The 13,130-nt window shown below is 32.4% G+C and overlaps 2 protein-coding genes across 2 annotated transcripts; one reads left to right on the top strand and one right to left on the bottom strand.

Moving 5' to 3' along the window:
- Positions 1-3,732: 3,732 nt before the first annotated feature.
- Positions 3,733-7,573, top strand: LOC120196832 (RNA demethylase ALKBH9B-like). Its single transcript, XM_039198545.1, has 6 exons — positions 3,733-3,972; positions 4,271-4,888; positions 5,923-6,008; positions 6,129-6,439; positions 6,556-6,627; positions 6,718-7,573. The coding sequence occupies exons 1-6, from the start codon at positions 3,801-3,803 to the stop codon at positions 6,986-6,988; spliced, it is 1,530 nt and encodes a 509-aa protein (XP_039054476.1). The 5' UTR covers positions 3,733-3,800; the 3' UTR covers positions 6,989-7,573.
- A 4,788-nt stretch (positions 7,574-12,361) lies between these two features.
- LOC120196704 (WEB family protein At3g51220-like) lies at positions 12,362-13,130 on the bottom strand. Its single transcript, XM_039198444.1, has 2 exons — positions 12,963-13,130; positions 12,362-12,859 (listed from the first exon to the last, which is right to left on the bottom strand). The coding sequence occupies exons 1-2, from the start codon at positions 13,107-13,109 to the stop codon at positions 12,362-12,364; spliced, it is 645 nt and encodes a 214-aa protein (XP_039054375.1). The 5' UTR covers positions 13,110-13,130.

The raw sequence follows: 13,130 nt of genomic DNA, 5'->3' as shown, positions 1-13,130 counted from the left end.
AATTGGGGTGTTACATTGAGCCAGAGTTAATTTTCGTGTACAATTAAAACTATGGCATGCAAAAATCAGTCATCTCGGATATTTTTGGATTATGAACGAAAAGTCAAAAATAAGTTATTGTTAGGGTATTAAATGAGTCGAGTTGAGTTCAATTAGTGCTGAGCTCAACTTGATTTGAAAACTTAAGAGTTTAAAATTTTCAAACTCGGCTCGAACTCGAAATAAAGAATTAAAACTCGATTTGGCTTGAAATCTCGCGAGCTTGAAATTTTCAATTTTCACTCAAAATCAAAAATTGAAGCTCGACTCAAATTCGAACTCGAACCTTAATTACATGAAAGCCTTATATAGTATTTTTCTTAAAAAATAACATACAAATGATAATATTATTATTAATTTAATTTCAAAATCTAAAAGTTCAATATATTTTTTTTGAGTAACTCACGAGCTTCTCGAGTCGAGTACCAAGTAGGTCGCTTTGGCTTGTTAAGAATTCGAGTCGAGTCCATTCGATTCGAGTATTGACTAAGCTTTGATCAGGTCAATTTTGAGTAGCTCGCGATTTGTCTATTCTAATTTACGGCCCTAGTCATTATAGAATGAAAATATATACCAACAACCAATTGGTTTAGTGGGATGAGACATTAGATCCCCTAAGTAAAGGTCAATGTACGAATCATGACATTTACGAATTAAACAAATTGGGTTGAGAGAGTTGCCCTTACCTCTACAGTATCTAATCTGGATTATTGTAGTTGCACCAAAATAGAATGAAAATATATTCTATTACTTTGAACAATTAATTTAATATTACTTTATAAATTATATAAAAAAAATTGTCAAACATTATTTTTATTGTTTTGTTAATATCCATGACTGGATTACAGACTTAAAATGGATATCACGCAATAATAACCACGTTGCTGATGAATTGGCTAAACTAGCCTCGCTTGACCATTTTCCGGTTGACTCCCTATGTCACTCCTCCTATTGAACTACTTCAGATATTAGCTACTGATAAACAATCTAAGAGTCAATACTCCCAAGTGTCTTCTTAGTCTAATTTGTTAAGTTTCTTTCAAATAAAAAAATGATAATTGAAGAATGAGATTTGAAAAAATTAGTATTAGATTTAATTCCAAATTATATGAGTTAACGAGAGAGATGAATAGAATGATGAGAATTTGAGAATTTTATGGAATTAAAAAAATTAGGGGCCTCTAGTATAAATGTAAAAAGTTAGATTGAAGAATTTAGGGGTCTTAATTATAAAGGTAGAAAGTGAGATTGAAAATAATTTAGAGATGCCAATTATATAATTAAAAATAATTTAAAGACCTCAATTATAAAGGTAGAAAAGTGGGGGCTTGAGCATTAGGTCAAGGTGCTCCCCATGTGTGATGATCATTAAATATTTCTTAAATTTGTTTTCTTTATTTTTTATTTTTAAGATAAATTATAAATTTCATCGCTCATTTTTCTTCTCACTTCCGCTTTAGTCAATATTTTTTTAAATTAATTTTATCACTCAATTTTGACATTGCTCTTGTATTGATTACTCAAGCATTAACTCAATAGTGATGTGATGACATAACAAACGATTTGATGCTACATAAAAAATAATGTCATTTGATCATAGTTTTTATTTATCTTTTTCTCAGTGTTGGATTTGACAATCGTCATGACTGATCAAGATGACGCTTATTTGATATAATGATGATCTTTCCTATTTTGTATCATTGGAATGAATTTGAATATGCGATTTGCGTTTGTTGATCGTTTTCTCAAATAACTCGACTATAATTTACAGTTTGTCAGTGATCTTTTAGTAACTTCTATTGGAAAAGGAGTGAATTTCATTGATGAATTTAATACTTAAATTAAATTCATGTTCCTTTTAAATATTGCAAATTAAAAGATAATTTTAATTTGAATATTAGTAGGATAATTATTCTTTGAATACGTCAAAATAAAGGTATTTTTATCTATTTAACTTTAATTATTAAAGATAATTTTATCATTTTAAATATTTCAAATTAAAATAATATATATTTAAGTTTGAATAGTAAAATGTGATTTTATCTTTTGAATATTTTAAATTAAAATATATTTATTATCTTTCTGTTTAATTTTTAATATTAAAATATATCTAATTGGAGTGAATCCCTCTTGAAAATTTTCTATAAATACCGAGTTAACCTGCTAGGTTAAACACAATTTTAGAACAAATTTTCTATATCTCAAAATTAATAAACTTTTACTTTCTCGAAAAATATTTTCTCTCCTTAGAATTCGGTGATAGTCGAAGGCAATGATAGTTTGTGATCTCTACTGTTGTGGTATTGTAGTTGATCTTCTAATCATCTGGTTGTTGTATCATATGAGTCATATGACCAACAAACTCGAGCACCGAAAGAGTGGTCGAAAATCTATCTTAAAGAAATTTTGTATAGACATGCCTCAACTGTTTCCAATTAAAAGATCAATCAAGAATTTTTTTTTGTTTTATTTATTTTATATTATTTTTAAAGAAGTTTAATCTCGTTTGTTTTATCTTCTCAGGTGTGATTATAATCTCGTATTATTATAATTTTTAACAATCCTAAGACATGTTAAACTCGTTCTTTATCATTAATTTTTCATAATGATATTTAAATACTATTTATCATTATTTTATTCTTTATATTATTCTCGGAATTGACGATATAGTCCAACAACTCCATCTTCTTTTGTGTTTCGTTCATCAATGTATTCAAATATGTTTGTATCTATCTTTTATTTGAGTTTTTTTATTAGATTTTTATCTTTTTCCTTGTATGGTCTCTATGTGTTGTGATTCGTTCATCGGTGTATTCAAATATATTCGTATCTATATTTTGTTCGAATTTTTTTATTATATTTTTATCTTTTTCCTTGTATGACCTTATGTGATTTAAAGTGACTAATTTTGTGTCAATGATTATAATAAAAATGTCCTAATTATATCTTTAATTTACAATTATGGTTATAAATCTTAATTGTAATTATGAAAATTGAAAAATATTATAATATAATTTATTATTTTCTTATTTATAATCTCATATTTCTTTTATTTTAATTTTGTTTTATATGCATTTTTCATATTTCATAATAAAATTGTTTTATATAAACAAATAATACTATAAAATAAGTTTACAAATTCAAAATAAAAATATAAACCAAAAGTAATAAAAGACATAATGATAAAAGCCTTCAATGACGCTTGTTTCTTTTTTTCAATTGCGTCCTTAATGTTTCTATGTCAAGTCAACAAGAACGTTGGTCAAATTAACTATCCAAAAGGATCTTATTTGAAAGAAAACAAATAAAAGTATAAGATTTAAATTGCCAAAAAAAAGATTTAGACACAATTGAAATAAATGAAAAAATTGAAAATTTTCTTCCATGTCCCAATTTTATTTACTTAAAAATTAATTATTTAAAAGAAATTATATAAAGAGTTATAAAACAATATTAACTCATCAAAATGAAAATAAAATGTTAAAACTTAAAATTAATATAATTTTTCATGAACCAAATTGAATTAAATCAAAATTATGAAACCAATGTCAGTCTTGATATAGAGAGTAACCACCTCCGCCCAATATATCCATAGAACCAAAATTACCATAAACACCTTGAAGATTCTTCAAACAACATCGATAACCTGCTCTCTTTATACTCACGAAATTTTCTTTTCACTTTGTTCTCTGTGACAATATTAAGTTTTCCGTCACAAGAATCCAACTCTCTCTTCACCGATTCAAGACTCGGACAACCCAATGAACGATCCGGAGCGAGTCAAGAAGGAAGACCCGTTTCTGGTCAAGTATCAGCCGTCCGAACTCAGAATCGCCTCCGAGTTCTTAAGCACGTGGCTACCTTTCCTTTCCAGAGATCTCTGCCACCGATGCACCCAAACCCTCTCCCAACGAATCCGCTCTCTAGACCCAGGTAACCTCCTTTTACTAGCATTGTCATGTTTCGAGCTTTAATTAAGTTCAAACTCAGATTTTTCCTTATAAAATTTCATGATTGCAGCTTTCTTTTATTGATATAGTTTTTTTAACTGAAAACAAGTGACCTTTGCTAATTGTCCTTTATAATTCGGATTTAAAGTAAATAAGAATAGATTATAATCTTCGATTTATTTTACTTGTCCATGACTGCTGCAATGAGGGTTTTTGTATGGATATGTGTATAAAAAAAGAGAGAAATTCATGGTTTTTGTTTGCTATTGTGGAACTTGAAGGAGATGCTGGGCTGGCCAACCCTGATCTGAATGCAATCCCTTCTACTCCCAACAATACTGAATCAGAAGAATTAAATGAGAATCTTCATGATAATTGTGCTGTCAATTCGATTGGAAGTTCAAAAGATGATGATACCAACTCATTGGGTAGTTGGAAAGATGGGGAAAATGGATTGTCTGAACCCATTGGAGAAGCATCCACTAGTGGTGGAGTTGCCAGCGTGTTGCCTTTGGTTCAAACCCCGGCTCCCCGTCTATCATGGGCAGACATGGCACAGGACGATGAGCTTGAGGGAGTAGAAGAAGACGAAGAAGAAGAGCAACTGGGCTCAGAGTCGAGCAAGCGGATTGTTAGTTTAACTGCTGCCACTGGGGAGTTGAGGATATCTAAGGGTGTAGAGAAGCCTAAATTGCCTAGGGATCAGAGAGAGTACATTAGGTTTATGAGTGTGAAGAGGAAGAAAGATTTTATATGTTTTGAGAGAGTTAACGGGAAGTTTGTAAATATTCTCGAGGGGCTTGAACTCCATGAGGGAATTTTCAGTGCTGCAGAACAAAAGAGGATAGTTGATCATATTTATATGCTTCAGGAGATGGGGAGAAAAGGAGAGTTGAAAGGTTAGTATTTACATATTGCTAATCCTGTTCATATGATTGTATTGTTGAGTGCATACGCAATATGTTCTTTGATTCGTGAATATGCTTTTTTATTCTTGAGTAGTTTCTCTGACTAGGGTTCTTTTTTGGAGGCTTAATGAGCATGTTATAATATAATGGTTAACTCGATAGAAATGTATAGAAAGTAGCAAATTTCATGTCATGTGTTAGCATAAATAACATTCAAGCAAGGAGCACATGCAAATACAAAGTATGCAGTACATTTTTGTTCAAGTCCTGTTGGTATACTCTTTGTTTCCTTGTTGTCTATTATTCAACATTGGACTATAAGTATTTGGTTAATTAGTTAGGTCAGAAATAGATTTATTTAATTAGATTCAGTTCTCTCCATGAATCATTTTTGGGCTTCTCAGATGTTTCTCGTATATGTCAATCCAAGAAGAATCTGATTGGGTGATTCAATTCTCATTCTGATCATGGATTCTATGGGTTGTACTTCAATTTTTTTACCATGATTTTGTTTTTTTTGTATGTAGAGGCTTCCTCTTTTTATATCTTAGTGGATCACCCAGAGGCTAGTTTTAAATCATGATATTTCTAAAATCAAGTTATGAAGGAGACTTGTAGGCTTCTTTAATCCTCTTATTGGTCATTGGATGAGATGACTTTAGCAATTCTATGGAGTATATAGAATCACGTTCTGTAATATCATTTTTTTCCTTGTGTGCGACTTGCTGATATGTCATCTTTTCAAATTAATAGTTTATCAAAATTTATGTTTAAAACAATGCATCACATTTAAGTAATTGATGTTGAAGAATACTCCTCTTATTGGCCATCAAATGAGCTTTAGCATTTCAATGGAGCATTTGGAAAGTTCTGTAGCATTATGTTATCCTTGTGTGCAACTTGCTGATATGTCATCTTTCAAATTAATGGTTTCTCAGTATTTTTTTGTTTAAAACAATGAATCACATTTAATTAATTGATGTTGAAGGATATATATTTTATTCATTGTGGAATATATTCTACAGAACGCACATATACAGCACCGCAAAAGTGGATGCGGGGAAAAGGACGCGTAACCATCCAATTTGGTTGCTGTTACAATTATGCAGTGGTAAGGTTTTATGTATCCATGTTTTACTGTGAAGATTAGTTGGTGTCTGGAGACACTGTAGTCACAAGAAGTGGTTATATGCGTTTAAAAAGCTTTATAATGTTTTCCTTCTGGTGGCAGGACAAAAATGGTAACCCACCTGGGATTCTTCAAAATGAATTTGTAGATCCTATACCCGATCTCTTCAAGGTGATAATTAGACGGCTGGTCAGATGGCATGTGCTTCCTGAGACTTGTGTGCCTGACAGTTGTATAGTCAATATATATGAAGAAGGCGACTGCATACCTCCTCACATTGACAACCATGATTTTGTTAGACCATTCTGTACTGTATCATTTCTTAGTGAGTGCAATATACTTTTTGGGTCAAACTTGAAAGCTGTAGATGCTGGTGAGTTTTCTGGGCCAATTGCAATTCCTCTACCTGTGGGGTAAGATTCTTTACATGCACTAAAGATCCCATCTCTCTATAGACTCAAGTAATGTAATCATCGTTTGTTTACAACTATTGAGTTAAAAACTTAAAATCAGTTATTTCTCCTCTCAGGTCAGTTCTGGTTTTAAATGGAAATGGAGCAGACATTGCTAAGCATTGTGTGCCCGCAGTTCCTACTAAGAGGTAAAGTTCAAATTTGTGATCTTTTTCCTGTTTGTTGTGACGATTGTTAACTTCTGTTCTTTGAACTTTCTGCTGTATTGCTTCCATTAGGATATCAATCACATTTAGGAGAATGGATGAGTTGAAACGACCAATAGGATATACTCCAGAACCTGATTTGCAAGGCATTGAACCACTGTCATATGATGCACAAACACCAAAGGGATTAAATTCACCTAGATCATTCGGTGCACAGAGACCAAGGGGAATAAATTCACCTATATATGAACGCCGTGTAAAAACTCAACCATTTAGAAGAGGGGAAGCAAAGGGCTTTACAGAGAGTAATGAACAATCGGTGCACAGAGACCAAGGGGAATAAATTCACCTATATATGAACGCCGTGTAAAAACTCAACCATTTAGAAGAGGGGAAGCAAAGGGCTTTACAGAGAGTAATGAACAATCTGAACGTCGATCCTCAACCCAGCCACGAAGAGGCTTTTCATATAAGAGAAGGTTCGCAGTGAATCAGAGTAGGTGATGAGTTGCTGCATGTCTAATGTGGAGATTATTTTTCCGTTCTAGTTACCGATTATTTTAGTATTTGTGAGTGGTATAAAATCTTATTTACTTATTTTGAAGCCCTTGAATGGATTGCGGACTTAAGTAATAGGGTTAGCTTGTAACTTTAGAGGGCGCCTGTGATGTCACATTTCTGAAAAATCATAGCTCAGATTCACAACTGGTCTCTTGATTCGAACTTAAGGTTGGCTTGACCCGGGTGGAAGCTGCTGAAACCCCATAGATTGTATTGTTGTTATAATGGACACTTTTAGCTACAAGAAGCACGAGATTGTGTGCTTTGTTTTCCTTTTTCTCATTGAGGTTTGTAATTGTATAAAACGATGTGCTTAATAGTTTCTTAGCATTTATTAAATAAACCAATTCGAGGATTTGAGATTAAATGTGCTCTCATCATTATTTTTGTACTTAAGAGTCATTTACTTTCCCATCGAGATGGTATCTAGTCTTGTGAATTGGGTTGTGGATAGGGGTATAAATGAACAGAGGGTTTAACGAATTGTTCGTGACGAACTGTTCGTATAATGTTTGTTTATTAAGTTAAATAAACGAGTATGAATATAATTTTTTATTTTAATTTAATAAACGAACATATACGAACAAATGATCTCATATTATTGGCTCGTTTATAAGTTTGTTTTTGTTCATGAATAAACTCGTTTACATTTACGAACAAACTTGTTTATTGAATCATTTAGAAGGTCAATTATTTGGTTCTTATTTTTTGTACATTTTAAATATTTGTGAAAATAAGGATTAAATTGAAGATAAAATAAATTTTGGAGTTCAAACTGTGAAATCTAAGGATCTTAAGGATTACTGATATAATTCCACCATATTTCTTTAGTTAGCAAATCAAAAGTAAGAAGAGTGTTGGTTGACGAACATGTTAATATGCTAGATGAACTGAATACGAATACCTTCAAAAATAATAAAAACGTGAATCAAAAATAAACACATCTTTAAAATTAAACAAACGAATATGAACAAGATTTATTGATTCAAAGAAAATTCTTTTACGCCCTAACTGTGGCATAAGGATATAATCCTTCTCTTGGAAATGCCCTTTTTCAAGTGATAAGATCAAACGATCCTCTATTGAGTTTTAAGGTTTGGTCAACGCTTGGTGAAATGTTGGTATATAGCACCATGGGTTTAAATACTAACCATTCGTTATGTAAAAAATGTACCATATCTGATCTAGACATAAGAAGAATATATGGACATACAATCCGAGATAAGAGAAATATAAATGTCAAAAAGCTGAGGTTATATATACACATGAAATCTGCGTAATGTTTCTTTTAACTTGTTTGGGAATCAATCGATCTGGTCAACATTTATAGCTGATTTTCCTACTATCTGTAGGTTTTGTGTTGTCTGTCTGATTCTGTAACACCCTCAACCCGTATTCGACCTGAATATGAGTCCGAGGTGTTACATTGACTTTTCAAAACATTTACTTGTATAAAATAGTGAGTAATTTTAAAACTTTTATAACATATATCTTATTCAAAACGTTTACAAAACTATTCAGAACTTATACAATATATTCTTTTGAATACATGCCAACTAGAACTCTATATATTAAAATACATATTATTCACCTCTCTTCTGATCTGACCTTCAATAAGGAGAATTGACCTATCTTGTTCCACATTGCTCTTTACTCTTCTTGAAACCTACGTGTAAATCACTTACACGCTAAGTCTATGACTTAGTGAGGCAATAAACATATAATGTAAACTATAACTTGTAATCATGCATGAACAATTACTGTTATCACATCATACCCAAACATATATTCATTCATATATCAAATCCACACATGCATATAATTATCTTCTTTCCTATCATTATCATATTATTACCATTCATATTTCTATTCTCTTGTTTATATGATCTATTATGTTCATATCATATATCTTATAACATATACAATAATCACTAACACACATTTATCATATCATATAATTCATATCACAAAACACACACAACACCCACACACACACACACACACACACACACATATATATATATATCACATACATTGTATTTAATGTTATCTTTTATTAGCCCATGTACACCTATGAGAATTGTAGATATGTGAGTCTATTGAGGTTGTGCACTATGATGTCACCACTAGGGGCTATGAAATTTTGTCCCGAAGGACCACTATGAAATATCCCGAAGGATCACTGTATGTCCCGAAGGACCGCGTAGACTCTCGACTCTTGGTATGCCAACTATACCTATAGCTCTCGTATCATATAACATGAGCATTTTCACTTATATCATTTCACATATACACTTTCATATCACATGTCATATTAGCTCATAGCTTCTTTCACATATACATGTAGTCACATAGCTTCTTTTCTTATTCTCATAGGATCACATAACTCATATCTTATACTTTGTTTTCTTATGTTCATATATATCATGTCATATGGCTCATATCTTTCTCATGCAGTCACATAGTTCAATTTTGCATATGTTCATATATATACATCACATAGCACATACTTCTCATATCATTACATTCAAAAGCATGTTAACACATATAATCAAGCATACATACAATTCATGTCATTCATATACGTATAATCGTATATTCATGCATTCTAACATAGGAAATAGACTTGTCGCAAGTCTTGTTTCCATTTAGCACCATAAGCTAACTAATATGCACTCACCTTGGCCTCATTAAGTTCCAATCCACTTTTTTGATTTCCTTTCTTTCGATTGAATCTTAACTTGATGATCGTTCCGGAACTTTGTTCGTGCTCGATATCTACATAAATATATATTTTAAGGTAATTATCAGATATCTACACCTTGTAATTTGATGCTAATAACTTGAACGAATTTAATAGACCAATATTCACTTTTTCCTTTAGGGGTGTACCGATGCATTATGGATGCATCGGTACACAAATTAGGTTCGAAATACCCATGCATCGATGCACCCCTTAATGTATCTATGCACCTTCAAAATTGGTCTTAGTGCATCAGTACATTTTCATAGTGTATCGATGCACCTGCCCAGAATAGGCTATTTTCACCCGAAATTCCTCAATATTTACCCAAATTTTCATGTATAAACCTTTTATTATGTTATCAAACTCATCTATAACCATTATAAGTAATTTCTAGCATTCCAACACCTTATAATCCCTCATATTTTATCCAAATTCTTAAAGCTAAGAATCATACCAAAATATCAACATGATCCAAATTCAATTCTAATGCTTTAGACTTCTTAATTCTTCTTATGTCAAGTCAAAAATCTCATCAAAACCCTAAAATCCAAATCATATCAAAATTCATCTTTAAAACTCATTTTACAAATACCATCATAATTCACTCATCTTATTGTTTTAAGTTTATATAAGCTTTCATTAAGCTTATATAACACCCAATTATTCCAACCCAACCTATAAATTCAAGGAATTAACAAGATGAAATCAACTTACCTTTACTTTGGCTCTCACGGTAAAGAGAAAGAAGAAGAAGAAGAATGGGGAGTTCTCAGGAAACTTTCCCTCCTGTCCCATGTTTATATAGCCTACAAAAAGAAAGATAAAAATCTTTTTTGTCAAATGACCATTTTACCCTTCTTTCTTTCATTCTTTACTAAACCATCTCTCACAAAATGTTTCCAATAAAATCCCTGAACTTTTAATTTATTTCGAAATTAAACACAAAACTTTCAAAATTCACGTTTTAGTCACTAGCCCTGTTTTAGGATTTACAAATTAAGTGTTACAAACTCAACAAATTCAAAGTTCAAACCTATACAAAACCAGAGAATATAAAAATGAAAAAGAGTAAAAAGATTCTGCAAACTCCCTGAAAATTTTTCGTACACAATTTACAAATCTACATTCTCACACACCTCAAATTATACATTAACCAGATCTGCAAACTAAAACCAGAAGTTTCACATAAAGTAAACTCGCCTTTAAATTCATGAAAATTGATTATATCACATAACAGGAACTGGCATGACTATTTCATTAATGCCATCCATGTTTGAACTGCCATCTCTGGAGTCCCTGTTCTCCTCCCTGGAAGACTTCTTGATGAATTCAATACAATCTGCAACAGCTTCGCCGTGGTGAGCATCAGCAGGGTAATGTTTACGTGTGATGATGATGATGATGTGAGACCTTGCTGAGAGCTGATATCGTTATCAGCCGAAATATTGCTTCTCAGAATCGTTCTAGAAGGGTCGTCGTCGATAAACGTTTGCTTTTGTTGTTGCCTTTGAACCCCGGCATGCAAAAAAACCGCTCTTCATTATCTTGGAGCTGCTTTTGGTTTTCTCCCTATTCTCTGGTCCTCCTTTGCCTTTGATAATGTAGTTCTTTTATAGAAGAATCTGATGCAGCTGACAATTTGTTTATATGCATGGCTTTTTGTTATGTAGCTTAGGTCATAAAAGTAAACAAATACATATTACCTCTTATTTATTACTTGTTGTAGAATCTCCAAGATTTCCGCTTGTATTTTGACATTGTTAGTTCTTTTTTCATAAACAAAAAACCGAGTTAACTCAATTACATCATCGAGTTTTTTTTAATGGAACCTTAAAAACTTCATAATATATGCATACCTGGACAAATATTCCAGAAAACAGGGTAAATAAACAATGTATTTTTCAAGAGTTGCTTCAGTATGTTAATAATATGAGAATTGAAAATGTTCCCCAAGACTAATCCGTGACTAGAATGTTGGGTTTTGCTTGTAAATTTAATCAGTTTTTTAAAAACAGATTAGCAAACATTTTGTCTTAACTGGAACTCTACAAGGTTCACATGCTTACATGTGCAAATATTCATCACTCAGCGCACATATATTAAAATTCAATTCGGCCGACTTGCCGACTTTCAAAGAATCCATTGTTCTTTTACCTACTTTTAACCAGACATGAAATTGTTCTTCTAGTTTGTATGATTCTGTGTTCTATTATCAGTACAAACAGATACTGAAACCCCATGTGTATTGAACTGTTCTTCGGTCGAGTTAGGGTAGAGATGAAGGGAGAAAGTGACAACAGTAAAGAAGTTTAATAAGTGGTATTCATAAAAATGAATCACACTCCAAATTTTATGTAACACTAAGCTAGTTTTATTACACAAGCTCCAATCTTTTGTGCATGGTCTCAGCTAAAAATGCCTCTGGACCTCGTTTGCTCTTAGGGAGTGATGATCATCTTCTTGGCTTGCTTTCTTCTTAGGAAATAGCCATCCGATAATTGGGATAAATGTCTTCCTTCTAAGTTTCATAACCCTGTCTGTTTTTTCTGGCATGTTGTCTTTGTTGGCAATGACTTGGGTTAATGACGGAGGGCTAGCGAATTTCACGTATCTCTTCTTTTGGAACTGATCATGCGGCTCTTCATCTCGTGTCATCGTCTTGTTTTCGATGAATTTGAGGTCTTCTATATCGGGGTCGAACCGTTGCCTGTGGAGCTCTCTTGCCTTCAACTGTTGCAGCTCCTTTTTCTTTTGTTCAAGATCTTCTCTCAGAGTTTTTATGCTATACGACATGGAATTGTTTTCCTCTTGTGCCTTTTGCAAGCTTTGCTTTATTTCTACTAACTCGGCTGTTAAGGCTGCAATCTTGGATTCACCTTTCCCACTTTCTCCTGCTTGAGCTTTCATCTAACAGAACACATATTCGGAGATGAATACGAGATATTATCCTTCAAATATTCGAGTTCGAATAACATAATATAATATAGTACTCAAAAGTATGGAGAAAAACCTCTTTGATCCTGTTGGCATAAATTTCACCAACCAGGACTTTTTCTCCAAATAACGTGACAGCCTCTTTAACTGATCGAAAGGGTGCTCTGGTATCGATCTCCACCCGTCCAACGACAACAACGCCACCGCCATCTCCGGTTTCCATGACTTGGGGAGAAATGACAGC

Source organism: Hibiscus syriacus, unplaced genomic scaffold (genome assembly GCF_006381635.1).
Source record: "Hibiscus syriacus cultivar Baekdansim isolate YM2019G1 unplaced genomic scaffold, ASM638163v2 tig00117034_pilon, whole genome shotgun sequence".
NCBI classification, from domain to species: Eukaryota; Viridiplantae; Streptophyta; class Magnoliopsida; order Malvales; family Malvaceae; genus Hibiscus; species Hibiscus syriacus.
The sequence above is the reverse complement of the archived record's forward strand: the minus strand, read 5'-3'. Positions and strand labels throughout refer to the sequence as shown.

Excerpts from the sequence above, each read along its gene's own strand:
- LOC120196832 (XM_039198545.1), top strand. The coding sequence starts at position 3,801 with ATGAACGATCCGGAGCGAGTCAAGAAGGAAGACCCGTTTCTGGTCAAG. Across the intron at positions 6,009-6,128 it reads GCTGTTACAATTATGCAGTG|GACAAAAATGGTAACCCACC; the intron begins GTAAGGTTTTAT and ends TTCTGGTGGCAG. Across the intron at positions 6,440-6,555 it reads GCAATTCCTCTACCTGTGGG|GTCAGTTCTGGTTTTAAATG; the intron begins GTAAGATTCTTT and ends TTCTCCTCTCAG.
- LOC120196704 (XM_039198444.1), bottom strand. The coding sequence starts at position 13,109 with ATGGAAACCGGAGATGGCGGTGGCGTTGTTGTCGTTGGACGGGTGGAG. Across the intron at positions 12,860-12,962 it reads ATGCCAACAGGATCAAAGAG|ATGAAAGCTCAAGCAGGAGA; the intron begins GTTTTTCTCCAT and ends GTGTTCTGTTAG.